The sequence below is a fragment of the Taeniopygia guttata genome, chromosome 15 (genome assembly GCF_048771995.1).
Source record: "Taeniopygia guttata chromosome 15, bTaeGut7.mat, whole genome shotgun sequence".
Lineage (NCBI taxonomy): Eukaryota > Metazoa > Chordata > Aves > Passeriformes > Estrildidae > Taeniopygia > Taeniopygia guttata.
In genome coordinates, this window is record NC_133040.1 from 11,431,834 (window position 1) to 11,446,623 (window position 14,790).

A 14,790-nucleotide genomic window follows, 5' to 3' on the forward strand; every position below is an offset into this window, starting at 1 on the left:
AAGGGATTAATTAATAGCAGCAGATCCTTCCCTTCTGCTTTACCACAGACCCACACAGCACAGGCAACGTGGCAACTGCACACCCAAAAATCCTCTCCACCTCCAGGAGACAGAGGGGAGAGCACGGGGAAAACTCGGCGATGTTGCCATCCTGTATGACCACATAAGAGCCCAAACTGCTCAGGGACAGTGAGGGTCAGCTTGTTAAACACAAACAGGGCAGCAGAACCCAGCTCTCAATGCAAAACACTGAGAAAGGAACGAGAACGAGCAAGTGAGACACGCGGGGAAGAAAAAAACCAGAACAAAGGCAAATCTCATCAAAATTGCAGATGTAGCACCAGCCACAATCAGAATAAATGAGGCCATGCAGCACTGATGATGGAAAATAAGGCAAAACAAATGCATCAAACTTTGCTTTTAAGGCGGGAGACAAGAAATTAATTTAAATAACCAACACGCAGAGCCACCCTGGGGTCGGAAAGCCTCAGTGCTGTGCTCAGAGTGTCCAAAGAGGAAATACTCAAAGGGACAAAATCTGGTGTGACATGGACATCAATTGGACTTCTGGGCATGGTGATTCGTGGCTGTTGGGGAGCTGCACACTCAGGACACCCTTTCCCAAGGGATGCTGCCCTCGGTGAGCACCACACAAGCAGGGCCAGCAGGGATTGTCTCTGCCAAAGGCTCTTTCCAGCAGCACAGACCACACCAGTCCGTGCATGGCAGCAGCTCCCCTCCAGCATCTACACCAGAATGGGACAGAGTTTATAACCCCAAGCACTTTTTCCACAGCACCTCTCCCAGTGTGATCCCCAGTGGTGATTTTGTGTGGCACAGCTCGAGAGACAGCACAGAGATTTCAACTCCAGGAGGCAACAGTGTGATCTCCAAAAAAGGACCCCAAGAACCCAACACCACAGACAATACAAAAGTGTAGATTACACACACTCAGCACAACCAGCACTTTTATTGGAAACATCTTGCCAATTCAGTACGGGAACGGGGATACTTGTTTCCATGAAGCTGTCCTGGTGCTGGAGAGCACCCAGAGGGCTACTTTCCATCAGGAGGATGGGATTGTTCTGGATTGTCTCAACTAGAAGCAGATGGGGAAAAAAAAAACATAACAGAAGGACAAAGAACAACAGACATGCGGCCACAAAGTGTTAAACATACAAACAGTTACACCCCAGCACTTAATTATGAGTCTTCAATGAACAGACAACCTTCAAATAGAGTAAAAGAAACAAAATGGGTGATTTCCAAACAGACCAACATCAGAGATTAACTGGGAGCAGAGGAGAACACAATGATGGCATTTCAACAACAAAAGGAAGGCATCTTCACCCCCTTCTGAGCCAAATCCATAAATACACAGCAGATCCAGAGAAATCTTTTTTACTGTGAGTGGAAAAAATATGCTGTAAGGGAAGAATCAGACTCACAGCCTACACAGTGCAAAGCACAGGAGTAAGCAGGGATGTGAGTTTGATTTTGCTCTGCAAGTTCATTGAAATGAAACAGGGACCAGCATTTAGTATAGATGGGAAAATGGGGGGAAAAACCAGCCTGAGAGGCTTTCTGAATGGTGGACTCCCAAAAAAGCTACCTGCATGAGGAGATGTGCACAAGCAGTGTTACACAAGGTTTTGTACAGAACCAATTATAACTGAGCACCTGAATTTTACGTGATCAGCAAAACAGACAGCTTAATTATAGCAGCAATTAACTTTTCTGGAGTGCCCTCCAGTGAACACTAACTTCAGGAGCAGCTTGGTGAATCATGGTTAGTCCTTCTGGGTAATGTGTCCATCACAATGTGGACTTCTAATGGAAAGGAATAGCCTGTTACTTTCTGATAAGCAAATGAAGAGGCTTTGTCTTACAGGAAAAGGAGAATTTAAAGCTGTTTTTTCTCAGTTTTATTCATCCAGGCAGAGCAGTATCTCTTAAAATAAAAAGGCTCAGGCCTAGAGGTTTTGCAATTTTTGCAACCACTCTGCCCTTCTCATAGGAGAGCTAATTGCTGTTTAACTTCACTGCATAGCAAGTGTCTCTCCAAACACAGCCAACTCAGAGGTCCAGGGGGGCTCCAATATTCCTGCTGCTGTCCACAGTGATAACCAGAACAGAGGTTTAGTGTCAATGGGGCCTCTACCTCTGACTTCAGTGACAAGAGGGGCTCTGGAATGTATTTAAGAGAAAGAAGGTTTAGCTGCATACTTTTTTTTTTTGTAAAAAGCCCCTTGCAGCTGATACCTAGAATACACCCAAAAAGCAAATTGTTCTTCAAGTTGCTATAGATTCCCTGAGCTGTTGTAACTGGCCTGGGTACAAATGCAGTTGTGGGTGGATCCATTTTTAAAAAGTGCTGCAGCAAGATCTTGGCTAAATTTGACAAGTGAGTGGGGCCTGCAGAAAGCATTTTATTCACTTCATTAAACATGGGGTTTAGTTTGTGCCCATCTAACAAATCAGGCCTCTAGACTGAGCAATTATAATACTTGAAGACATTGATACATATAGAAGGCCACTTCTTTGGATTTTCAACTTTAAAATGATGAAGAGGATCACCAGAATTATCCAGCTCTAGTTACACAGTCTTCTTCATTTAGACCTGCATGATTCAAATATCAAACAAATGGGATGCAAACAAGTAAATCACCTCATCATCTCGCTGTAGGCTCTGCTCCCTGCAGTCTTCTCTGGCCCTCCAAGTCCTAAATTCTGCCAACTCAATTGTGTTTCATTCACTCTCAATCACAAGCACCAGTCTGGGTGTAAAACAGAGGCCTTTACAGAGAGGTCACCACCTCATGGCCCTCAGCAGCTGGAGGCCCTTGTGTGCCAAACAGAGGGCACACAGCACACAAGGCACTGATTTCACTGGAAGAAAATTCATTTTCTGGTAAATCAGGAACAAGCTAATGCTACAGGGGCAGTTCTCCTTCTCACCATTTCCAATTGTGTTATAACTTCATGTAACATGTGGCTGTAAGCCTTTAAGGGCTAACGTGGATCCAGAGGGACTCACCCAAAACAGCAGAGTTGCCATCACCCAGCGGGAACCTCTGGTACCGGGGAATATTGAAGGGGGGCAAAAGGTAAAACTTCCTCTCCAAAAGAGGCTCGAGGCGTGAAGCAGATGGGTCTGCAGGGTGGAACAGGTTATAGACCTGCTGACAAGCTGGTCTGAGCTGATAGACTAAAAAGACAAAAGAAAAAAAAAAAATCCCTCAAGTATCAGGTTACAAAATTGCAAAATACTTATCATCCCTCTTATCTCCTAGTTTAGTCAACTGAAACAATTTATTACAATGCTTACAGACTCAAGAATTGCCCAGCACTTTTCATGTTTGGCAGTGGTATAATCGGTGGTGCATAGAGCACAGGGAGATCTGCTTCTTTACGGTGCAATAAACGTGATAGAGAAATGTTTGGCTTTAACCAGACTCCTGCAAGTGCAGCAGGAGGTGCTTACACCACCCACCAAGGGAGCAGTTTGCACCAGGACTTACTGTCAAGAGCTGGAATTACAGTTTTCCTCAGTGCAAGCACCAGACCCAAGGGAGAACCAAAGAGGAAGAAGTCGGAGATCTCAAAGTCAAACTTCCCAATATTTCCTCCATCCAGCATCGTGGAGCTGCTGGATCGCCTGGATGTGGGGTCATTTCTCAGGACACTAGAATGTAAACTGGGACAAGAATAGAAAATAAAATCTCAATTATATTCTTACTGTGTTTTCATAATTAAAGCCTGGATTAGTGATTGACAGTGGATATAATTTCTATCTCTTCAGTGAAGGGACTGTGCTAATCAACCCACAGTGACCCCACTGCACTGGCATAATTTAAATGTACAGATCCAAGCTTCAGGTGAGTTCATTTACACACCATTTCCTCAAAATGTTTTTTCTTTAAGGAGGCAAAATCGTGGTTGCTGCTACTATATAGAAATGTCCAGATTTTCCTCCCTCTCTCAGGTGTCAAATCTGTTTGCAAAATTCCACCTCTGTGCTGTGCAGGCTGGGCAATGCACAGGTTTAACACAGAGATTTAGATTCTCATTTTCCTTGGACACTGAGGAAGAAGCAGCAGGACTGCTTGGGTGAAAACCCTGGGAATCCACCCCCATGTTAGGGAGAGTTGTTTCTTTGCAGTCTAAATCTGGGAAAATTAAATGACAGATGTGTAACACTGATAACCTGGTTCACAAAAGGCTTTCTGAGATGCTTCTGTTCTCAGCCAAAAGCACAAAGCTCCATATTCCTTTGCTCTCCAGGTTGTGCAGATTCCAGTGGCAGCTGTATGGGTTATTATAATTAGAAGCAGAGAGTTGAAGGCAGTACCAGCAGTGCCTTAAGAGGGTGTTTGCAAACACTTAAAAAATCATCAGAACAGGTTCTATAAAACATGTAGGAGACATGGATACCGTAAGAGATGGGTTGGATAAAGGGTTTACTGGCCTGGAGTTGGGAATGATGCAGATCCAACAGTCTCCTGCCGGCTCTGTGGCCCCAAAACAAAACCCCAGGTGGTGACCAGTACTTGTCACATCCTCATGTGCAACAGCTCTGGCTCATCAAGGCTGCTTCTGAGGACAGTGACAGCCCAGCACTGCTGTGGTCCCAAACCAGAGCTGTTCCCACCATCCTCAGCACAGAGGAGTTGCTCACAGACCCCTCAGACACTGCCACAGCCTGGGAGCAGCTGCAGATGCTCACACTTTTGGGGAAGAAAACTAGGTTTCAGGCAGACTTTTCTTTCCTGCCATGGCAAATAACGAATAATCCCAGAGACAGCTCCTGTGTTGAACACCATTCCCAGAGGATGCTGAGCCTCCGCCTGCTCCTGCTGCGCCGCCGTGTTCCCTCTGGAGCTGCATGCACTGCTCTGCTCTCCCAGCTCGGGAGTGATAAGTTACTTATGCCAGACACACACACATCACAGGGAGTCAAAACAGTGGTGTCAAAAAACGGGAGGAACAACGGGAGGTTACAGCAGTGACAGCTCAAATGAGCCTGTTCCTGTTTCTGTGATGCAGACGAGGCTGCCTGGGATCAGAGCTGCAGAGCCCTGGAACAGCTCTGAGAACAAGCCACCTTTGGTGGAGCTACAATTGCTTTGCTAACAAGATGCAAGGCAGCGAGTTTGCTGCGTGTGAGGAATGCAAAGGCATTTAGGAGACGCTCGGTTTCGCTGAAGGCAGGGTGACAGCGATGGGATTCCAACAAAGGCTCCAGAGGAAAAGCTATCCCCATGGCAGGATGGGTGCAGGGGCTGTTTGGTGTATTCCCCTCAGCTTCCCTCAGCATCTCTTGGTGGGGAAGGGAAGAAGCAGAGCAGGCACAGCACGGAGCATTTTGGGCATCTTCACTCCTTCTGCCGGGAACTTGGTATCGTCTTTTCAGCAATCAAAAGAAATGAGAGCCAAGGGGAACTCTGGATCAGTCATGCTCCAAGCAACCTGCAGTGCCCTGTTCTTCCTTTAAAGAGCAGCAGATGTACTGAGTGCATTAATTAAACAGGAGCTTATGGATTTCAGAAGCAAATCAACTCATTTACAATAATACAAGTACGGCACAGCCAGAAATAATGTAGTTGTGCAGAAGGACTGAATTTAAAAATAAATGTGTGATTGTAATCTCCAGATGCTGCTCTGGCTTGCTGGGCATTATCCCAGAGAAGTGGGTAGGTCTGATACATGAATAAAAATGAGTGTCTTTGGCACAGGCTGAAATCTGCAGTGGGCACGGACAGCAAGGTCCCTGTGTGCCAGGCTGCCCGTCTGCCGAGCCCTGGAGGAAAACTTGGCTCTGTTCTGCCAACCTCCTGCTCGAAGCCACGTCACACCAGGGCTTGGTTTTTGCATGGGAAAAATCATTCCTTGATGGCAGAGGCCAATGGGCATTCTGCTGGTGCTGGCTGGGAGAACAAGGTCCAGGGATGGGCAGGGGAGCGACATCCAGCTGACCTGCAGGAGGGGATGAGTGAATCCCTGCTTCTCAGCCTCTCCTGCACCAGGGATGAGTGAATCCCTGCTTCCCAGCCTCTTCTGCACCAGGGATGAGTGAATCTGTGAATCCCTGCTTCCCAGCCTCTTCTGCACCAGGGATGAGTGAATCCCTGCTTCCCAGCCTCTCCTGCACCAGGGATGAGTGAATCCCTGCTTCCCAGCCTCTTCTGCACCAGGGATGAGTGAATCCCTGCTTCCCAGCCTCTTCTGCACCAGGGATGAGTGAATCCCTGCTCCCCAGCCTCTTCTGCACCAGGGATGAGTGAATCCTTGCTTCCCAGCCTCTTCTGCACCAGGGATGAGGAGAATCCCTGCTTCCCAGCCTCTTCTGCACCAGGGATGAGTGAATTCCTGCTCCCCAGCCTCCCCTGCACCACAGAGCTGAGTGAGAGACATGCAGAGAGAACTCCTACTGCAGCTTCAACCTGCCCCTTTCCCTGAGGGAATCCTGGTCTTGAGTTCTGGGAAGCGACTAATTTTTAGCCCAAGGTCTAAAGGGAGGTTTAGAAACACATAAAACTCTTAAGAAGTAATAATGCACCAATCTGTCACCCCACTGAATCCAAACAGCTCTTGCCAGGGACCCACAAGTGCTGCATGTTGGGTTGCAGGCAGAGCCCTTCAGAGCTGGAACAGGAAGGAGCAGCAGAAAGCTATTTGGAACAACAAAATGAGCAATCCATTATCCATATCAGGTCCAGCACTTACTCTAAAATAGGTGTAAAAATGCATGAAGATTCCAGCCTGATTTCCTTAACTGAGTCTGTGCCCCTGAGGTCAGTAACAAGAAGAAAATCAGCACATTTTTTGCACAACTCATATTTTCCCTGTAATACAGGAGACTGTTTTGAGGAGGCAAGAACAAGAGCCTGATTTCCTTTTATTAACCTGCTGGAAATAGCCAAGAACCTCACTGTGGATTTCGTAAATGCAGCTGTCTTTCTGAATATCCTATCTCTGTGCACCAACAACATTCACTTCGATACCTTCTCTCTCCATAAATCATTTACCAAAGGGCCCTGACAAGAGAGAACAACACAAATCCCTGTGCTAAAACAATGACTCCAAGTAGTGATGGAGGGGGAGGAATGCAGGGGAAGCCTTCAGCTCAGCACAGAGCAAGAGGAACAGCCTTGGCTGAGGCTGCAATGCAGATAATGGGGTTTGCTGGGGGGGACACTGCTCCCCAGTTCCTGGGACATGAGAGAAGAGGGATTAAGAGCATATTTACTGCAGTTCCTCCAGGTCTGCAGGAGAGAAAGCTCTGGGCTGTCTACTTCCAGAGGCTGAAGAAGATTCAGTCAGAAAAATCCTCTGGATTTACAGAAATAATCCCTGAATGACCAGTGGCCATGGGCAGACTGCTGTGAAAATTCCATGGGTTATGTGAACAAACACATTTCTGAATGTCCATTTGAAAAAGCTTAAAAATGTGATACTGGGGGCTTCAACAGTGACAAACAAATTTGAAATATGTCCTTGGTGCAATGAAGCAGCCCTGGCAGGGGACAGAATAACTCAAAATCAGGTTTCAGAGATGCTTTAAGATTAATACAATGCTGGGTTCCCAGTTCTGCTTTGCTGAGTTCCCTTACATGATTTCTCCATTTGCTTCTGACCTCCATCCCACACTTGGAGCACAGCAGAGCAGCAGCTCCCTGACTGCCTTGGCTGCCACACAACAGCTCAAAGGGCTTCTTGCCATTGCACCACTGATGCAGTAGAGAAGCTGGATTCTCTCAGTGCCACTCAGCAAAAAAGCTGTTAATTTTTTTTTTTTGCATATACAACACACTGAAATCGATAACCCTCTAATCTAAATTGTTTTCCTGCACCTTGCTTATCACAGGATGACAAAGCAACACTCAGGTTCCACAGATACCCCACCCTCAGCTCCAGGACACTGCTGGATCTGTTCCTTCCAAATCTTAAATCTTACCTTGAAAGAAAGGCTTGATGCTGCTTTATCGTGTCCAGCTCATAGGTGGATGAATCACTCCTTTTTCGTGGCAGCTGCTTCTTTGGATCTTCTCCATTGCTACGAGGAATATCAATGTTGCTCCTGCTGAGGTGTCTGCTGGCTTCCAGGTTAGAGCCACTGGAACAGTGGCTGTTGTTCACCGTTATCCCAGGAGACAGAAGGTCGGTATCCTGGGATTTGAAATGTATGGGTTTAGCTGAATTAAGAATACACCCACATTCTAACACCTCCCTCCTATCCTCCTTTCCCCATTCACCCTAAGATCCAGTTGAGGCCAGTACAGAATCTCAGGCCGAATCACTCTCTAAAGTGTGGGTGATGCTTCACACCAGAGGGTGAAACATCCCTGTTTAGAGCAAACACACCCAAACTGACTCCCATGTGCACCTTAAGACATGTCTGCCACTGCTAAGGAACAGAGTCTTTGCTGTTTGAGGAGATCCTTACTCAAACCAGGGTCTGTGGAGGAGCTGGGAGCCAGCGTTACCTGGACACTCACGACGCTCCCTCGCCGGCTGCTGTTCTGGCTCTCGGACACAGTCTGGTTGCTGTAGCATAAGGCATCAAATCCCAGTATCCCTCCAACACAGTCCCCTACCAAGCACACCTGGGAAGGAAAGAGAAGCAGGGGAGGACAGGGAGGAGGAATAAAAAGGAAATTAAAAAAAAAAAGCCCCTTGACTTCAGTTCAGAACTAACAGTTGGACAGAGTGCTGGATTACAGCTGGACAAGCTGCAGTGACAGGATGCCCAGTGCCTTCACCAGTAAAACTGCTCAGCCAGTGAAATCCATCCCTGCCTGCAGACTCCCATCCTCTCCCACAGCTCAGCTGTCCTGGCTGTCCCCACCAGCCAACTGGACAGCAAGGCAGAGCCCTGATCCTGGTGCTAACTGCAGAAACCAAGCTGGATCCCCCTTGCCAGCTGCCTGTGCTACCTCAGGGAAGCTTCTGCCCATTTGTATCCCAAGGGGATAACAGTGTTCTGCCTCCAAGGGCATGAGCAGACAGGCAGAGCAAAGCACCAAGATCCTGGGAAGGAGAGGGCTGGCTGGGAAGAAGCTCAGGCTGAATAAACCACATTTCAGCAGTGCAGTGTGACAGCTCCTCTCATTCCTCTGCCCTCGTGGGGCTAGGGAGTCACGTTGCTCAGGGGTGTGAGGCTCAATTGTGCTCTTCATAGGGTGCAGTAGCTGCACAGCCTCAAAACATAAACCCATGGGTGCAACAGCTCCAGCATGAGCTGCTGAAGGTCCTTTAAAGCCAGGAATGCTTAAACAGCCTTGGCTTGTAATAGGGACAAGACCATGTTTAGTAACAAAGGCAACATTCCTGCTCTGGCAAGGTGTGTCACACTGAAACCTTACTAACTTCATAGCTTTTTCTGAACACAAACTCAAGCTTTCCTTCAAATCCCAGAGGTTCAGGACAGCATACAAGCAATAATCTTTCCCTCTCAGGAAAAAAGAAATGGAAAGCACAACACTTCCTTATTGCAGCCTAGCACTGCCATATTTTCATCCCTCCTGAGAGATTTATGGCAAAGAGAGTTTCAGAAGGAAATTGCTTCACTTGCTCTTCCTCTGGCTGTGGCCTGAACAGCCCCTGGCTCACCTGGCCGTTGAAGGAGGTGCCCTCCTGGGATTTGATGAACTCACTGTAGGCCTGGTTGGCTCTGACAATGACAGTGGCCACGGCTTCTTGGTACTGCGGGGAGGACGTGGCGAGCAGGGGGAGCGCAGCGAGGGGAATGTGATCCTGGCTGTTGGACAGGCAGCCCTCATCATAACTGTATGGGCTGAGGCTGCAGAAGGCAAGAGACAGTGGGAATATGGGGAAAACAACTTGCAGGCAGTACAGTCAAGTGTTGTGGTTCATAAAAAAAAGCCTCAAGACAGAAAGGCCATTTATTCCTCTGTGAGTGGGTGAGAGTGTAATAAATCTTTCCCTCCCATCAAACGTAAATCTTCAAGGACAACATACTTACACTGACAGAACAACCTCCAGACAAGGAATTAAATCCTTAGTATTTATTGGATTAATTAGAATAAATCAATCTCAGAACTCTTGCTGCACGATTACTGTATTCACTGCAGCCAAGTATGAAATCGGGATTGAATGTCTGGCTGGTACATTAATAAATACATTCTCAAAGCATGGTCAGAGCTCCCAGTGCTACATGCAGAACATCTCAGGAAAACAAATAAAACAAAACAAACCCCCCAAAAACCCTCACTCCATGATAAAACAGCATCAGCTTACCTGGACACCAGGGAAAATGCTTCGGAGCAGATGGCTGGGCAAGGGACAAGTTTGATGGCAATGTGTCCCAGAGCAGCTGGGTAATGCACCCTCATCACCGTGTCAAACACGGTCGTGATGGTGTTGACATCCCCTTGCTTGGAGCTCTGGTCACCACTTCCTGAGTCCAGGATGTTCCCTCCATGGAGGACCAAGAGGAGGACATGGATTTTACTTGGCTGCATTAATGGCTGCACTGATTCATCCTAGGTGGGGATGGAAGAGAGCACACAGAAACACTCGTTTTTCAAAGGGGTGGGACTTGTGCTTAATTTATGGCAAAGGCCATTAGATACACCATAATACAATACTAAAAAGCTAAGAACTCCTTCCAGGTCTCTTATCCTACACAGAGCCTCAGTGTGACTTTTCAGAAACAGAAGGAATACTGAAAGTAAAAAAAAACCTGCATAAAATTGTATCCAGGTAAAACACGGCAGCAGGGAAGACATCCTTGTGTATATTAGGGTGGAAAAATACAGAAATAAGAGATGGGTGTTGTTTTATGTGGGGTGCTGAGCTCAGCTGAAGTAGTTGGCAGTGAAACACATTCAGCAAAATTAAGAAATGAGATCAAACAGGTCAGCAAGTGGCAAATTACTGAGAACTTGTGGGAAGATCAGTCATTGCATGTTTGCTTAACACAGAAGTTATAAATAAGACTTCAGATTTGCTTAAACTGTTGCAAGAGAGGAATTGAAAATAAAAAAGTTCATGACCCCATAACACAAGGATGGCCAGCATGTGGCTGGGAGACTGCTGCATGCACACAGTGAGGGATTTTAATTTGGCTGCCCAGGTGATTTGCTTATTGTGTTGAACCAATTCCTTGCCTAAAGAGACAGGCTGTATTTGGGGGAAGCAGGGCATTGTATCCTTATCATTAATGCTCTGTCAGAGAGTTGTAAGCCCAATCCTGATGCCCCAGGCAGGTACAAGAGCATCTATGTGCAGATACTGTAACACAATAGAGCAGTAACTATTTTTAATGTGCTTACAGCTCCCACAACGACTCAAATCCTCCATCCCACACCTGTGAGATCTGTGCAAACCCTTCTGTACCTGACGCCTGTGTAGCAGAGACAACATCCGAGAACATCCTGAGCAACCCCCTGCTGCCACTGAGAGGGGGTAAGGAAAGGATGGAGGGCAGCAGTGTTTTCCATTTGGCAAATCGTTTTAATTCTAGCACCTTCAGTCACCTGTTATACTTTGAGCAGTGACTGAGTCCTTGACAGACCTGCTGGTGGGAGGAAAGCATGCCCAGGCACACATTAGCAGCCTAACAACTATATCACGTTTTTGCCAGATAATATTAAAGCTTGTCTTATTACACAGCCCACCAGAAGTATTAAAATTCTCATCCAAGTCTGTAATAATGATTTTTCCAGACCTCCTGCATAAGAATGGCCTTGAATTATTTAGCACCATTCCACTGTATTCATGCCTGCTCTTCAAACCTTCTCTGACTCCAATTTTAGCACCTGCACAGTGAACTTTTCCCTGGGTGGAGGCACAGGAGGAGCCCTCAAAGCGTCTCAGCACCTCTTCTGCTTCCAGACAAGGATTTTAAGTGTTCATTTGGAGAACAACATGAGTCACCAAGCTCAGGTCATGCAGAAGTTTATCAGCAGTGATTTGGAGGCACCTTTCAGTTCATTACCCTCTGCTCTGAAGGAAGTGGGGAACTGCTGATCAGTTTAAGGGTGGAGGTAACTATTTAGAACTTCCTTGTAAGATATGGAGCCTCTTAAAACACCTAAATCCTGAACCACCTTCAAGTGAGGGAAGCTTTTAACCTGAAAATCATTGCAATTGGTGGCACAGGAATTTCATACTGTTTTAGCAGACAGCTTGTGAACAACTACAAATAACTGTCTTTTTCATCCTGCTTTGAAGTCTGTTCTTTTTCTAAAATGAAGGCAGAAACAGGAGGGGGTTGAGTTTTCATAGCCCTCTGAGGAAGATGAGTTTCCCACACCATCTTGAGCTCCAAGAGAAATCTTAGGGCTTTGACTTGCTTATTTTGAGGTGGCCAGAGCTGTTCCCCTCCCAGCCACCCACTCTCCTCACGGCCCTTGAGCTCCCTGTCTATTGTGGAAAAGCCAAACCACCATGAACTTAGAGCCTGGCACAGACAGCAATTCCACAACTCATGATCTTTGATGGACCACTCAGACACAATGCAGGCACTCTGCAAAGCAGCTGCACCACCTCTGCAGCACAGACAGGCAGCTGCTGAAGGGCAGGATGAGAACAGCCAGCCTGGGGTGTCTGACCAGGACTCTGATCTGCAGAAAGCTGGGCTGGCTCCGTGTGGTGTTATTTATTTATTATTTTGCCCAGAGTACTGACACAGGCTGTGCTGTAACTGGATTCCAAACACGACTCTGAGCAGCTCCATGCTGTGGGCTACAGCTGAGTGCTGTCCTTTGCACCTTGGTGCTGCAGGAATGTGTTCTCCCACTCCCACATCCACACTTGCTCATCTGGCATTGCAGGATAGCTCTACCCTTGAGCTGCTCTGATCCCCACAGGATTGCCATTTTTTCCCAGCTAGATACCTGATGCTGCCTGCAAACTACACAGCATTTTCTATCTCATGTTCCAAAGATGGGTGAAAAATCCCTTAAATTGGAATTACAGAAGGACACAGGTGTTACTGGGGCTCAGCAGCACATGGAGACAAGACACTGCTCCCAACAAAGGGACCCATTTATCCCACACAGAGACATTCCAGCAGCAAAGGATCTCTTTACAAGAAGCCAAAGCACTCACCTCGATGATGCTGAGCCTCTCCACGCTGGAGCCAACGTGGTACTCTGCTGATGTCTCCTGGTACAAGTCACCTGGAAGCACAGAGATGTAAAATGTCAGCACTGCCAGATGCTCTTTGGCAAAGACATTCTTCCACAAAGACAATGCTTGTTCCAATGCCTCACATCTCCTTCATTATTTCATCAAATCATCCTCTCTTCTTCCTGCCTCCTTCCACCTGAGAAGCCTGGGCAATGCTGGGTCATTTATTTCCCAACATAACCTGGGTAAGAGCTGAGGACATTAGTGAGCTCTTCTCTCATTACAGAGATCTGGTACTGCTGCTTTATTAAGGATGGCAACAATGGGAAATCCCTGCACGACTGTCAGAAATGATTGGTTTGTGGGAAAATAAAAGGAATTGCTTGAACTACGCTGGGGAGTAGAGATCTGATGTATTCGTACATCTGTGCCTACACAGACTGACTTTGTAGAAAAAGCCTGAGTGTCACCTTCCACCGTGAATCGCTCTGGCTGAGGAGCTACAGCTTCCTTTCACCATTTCATAATGATGAACAGAAAATAAAACCGAGGCAGATACAGTCAGAAACAAAGGATGGAGCAAAAGGAAAGAAGAGCCAGGAGAAATTCAAGTCATTTGAGACAGAGCTGGGATGTTTCATCATTATATGAGAGAACCCTGGCTGTCATACAAAGGAGCCAAACCAATGTGGAAAATAAAAGAGAATCAAAAGCTATCCCAGCTCCCACTGAGAAAATCTTTTCCAGCAGCGCTGGGCAGTCATTTTTATGCTCTGTCTTGGCTTCTCCCTTTGTGAGATGAGGATAACAAGTTTTACCTTGTTCACAATGAGGCTGTGACAATTGCCTGGAAATACTGTAAAATAGCGCATGCAGTTTGTACTTGGAAAAGAATTACCCTGGACATCATCGCATTCGGGGGTTTCAATTTTATCCATCAGATCGTTGGAACTCCATTTGGTTATTTCTTTCGGGAACATTTCCTCATTGTCAGACAAGTCCTCTTTAAAAAACAGATTTTTTGAGAGTCACAAACAGAAAAACATGTATACAGAAAAGAGCAAAACCCAGAATTCGAAATAAAACCCACAACTCTGTGCAATCTATACACATTTGAATAGCTTAAGTCAAAATAAACCATATACTTTATCAGTTTTTGTTATATAGAAACCAAAGTACCTTTTGAAAAGTAAACAAAATGTTTTAGTTGCATGATTTAAACAAACAAAACTCCTAAAACATGGAAAGAAGTAATCTGGATTTTTAATGGTACCATGTTTGGCCTTTGCCTTGCCATGCTCTCTGATTGTGCCAAAGCAGCCAGAATGCTTCAGCACAGGAGAGGACAAAGCAAGAATTCCCACTGGGATCCTCCCAGCCCCGTTTGAGAGCTGTGGGATTTCTCTGGGGGAAGAAGGGACAAGGATCACTGCTGCTCATAGGACCAAGCACCTAAAAAGGCAGGAGCAATACAGGGAATGTGAACTCCACAGGCTGATTTCCTCAGGAGATAGGCAGGAAAAGGCAGATCCATGTGTGTCTATCTCAGTATCTTCCAAATCCCTTGGCTCAGTTCAACTATAATCAACAAAGAATAAGGGTCCCAAAAATATTATGTTCTTAAAAGTGTAATTAAAAGTAAGAGACATACAAAGGGGACCTCTCCTTTCTCTCTCTCTCTTTTTTCCCCAT

General features: G+C 46.4%; 1 protein-coding gene across 13 annotated transcripts in view; it reads right to left on the reverse strand.

The window, feature by feature from the left end:
* Positions 1 to 14,790, reverse strand: part of PITPNM2 (phosphatidylinositol transfer protein membrane associated 2) — a 123,472-nt gene that overhangs the window by 18,674 nt on the left and 90,008 nt on the right. For 8 of the 13 annotated variants that reach the window (XM_072935978.1, XM_030285937.4, XM_072935976.1 and 5 more), the window contains 9 exons: positions 13,997 to 14,101; positions 13,078 to 13,148; positions 10,261 to 10,505; positions 9,613 to 9,802; positions 8,487 to 8,606; positions 7,958 to 8,169; positions 3,522 to 3,697; positions 3,038 to 3,208; positions 950 to 1,099 (listed from right to left, as the gene is read on the reverse strand). In XM_072935978.1, the coding sequence (XP_072792079.1) occupies positions 950 to 1,099; positions 3,038 to 3,208; positions 3,522 to 3,697; positions 7,958 to 8,169; positions 8,487 to 8,606; positions 9,613 to 9,802; positions 10,261 to 10,505; positions 13,078 to 13,148; positions 13,997 to 14,101 (1,440 nt within the window). Of the gene's footprint in view, positions 1 to 949; positions 3,209 to 3,521; positions 3,698 to 7,957; positions 8,170 to 8,486; positions 8,607 to 9,612; positions 9,803 to 10,260; positions 10,506 to 13,077; positions 13,149 to 13,996; positions 14,102 to 14,790 lie in introns of those variants that run through there. The other 5 variants (XM_030285940.4, XM_012577986.5, XM_012577984.5 and 2 more) reach the window with 2 other exon arrangements.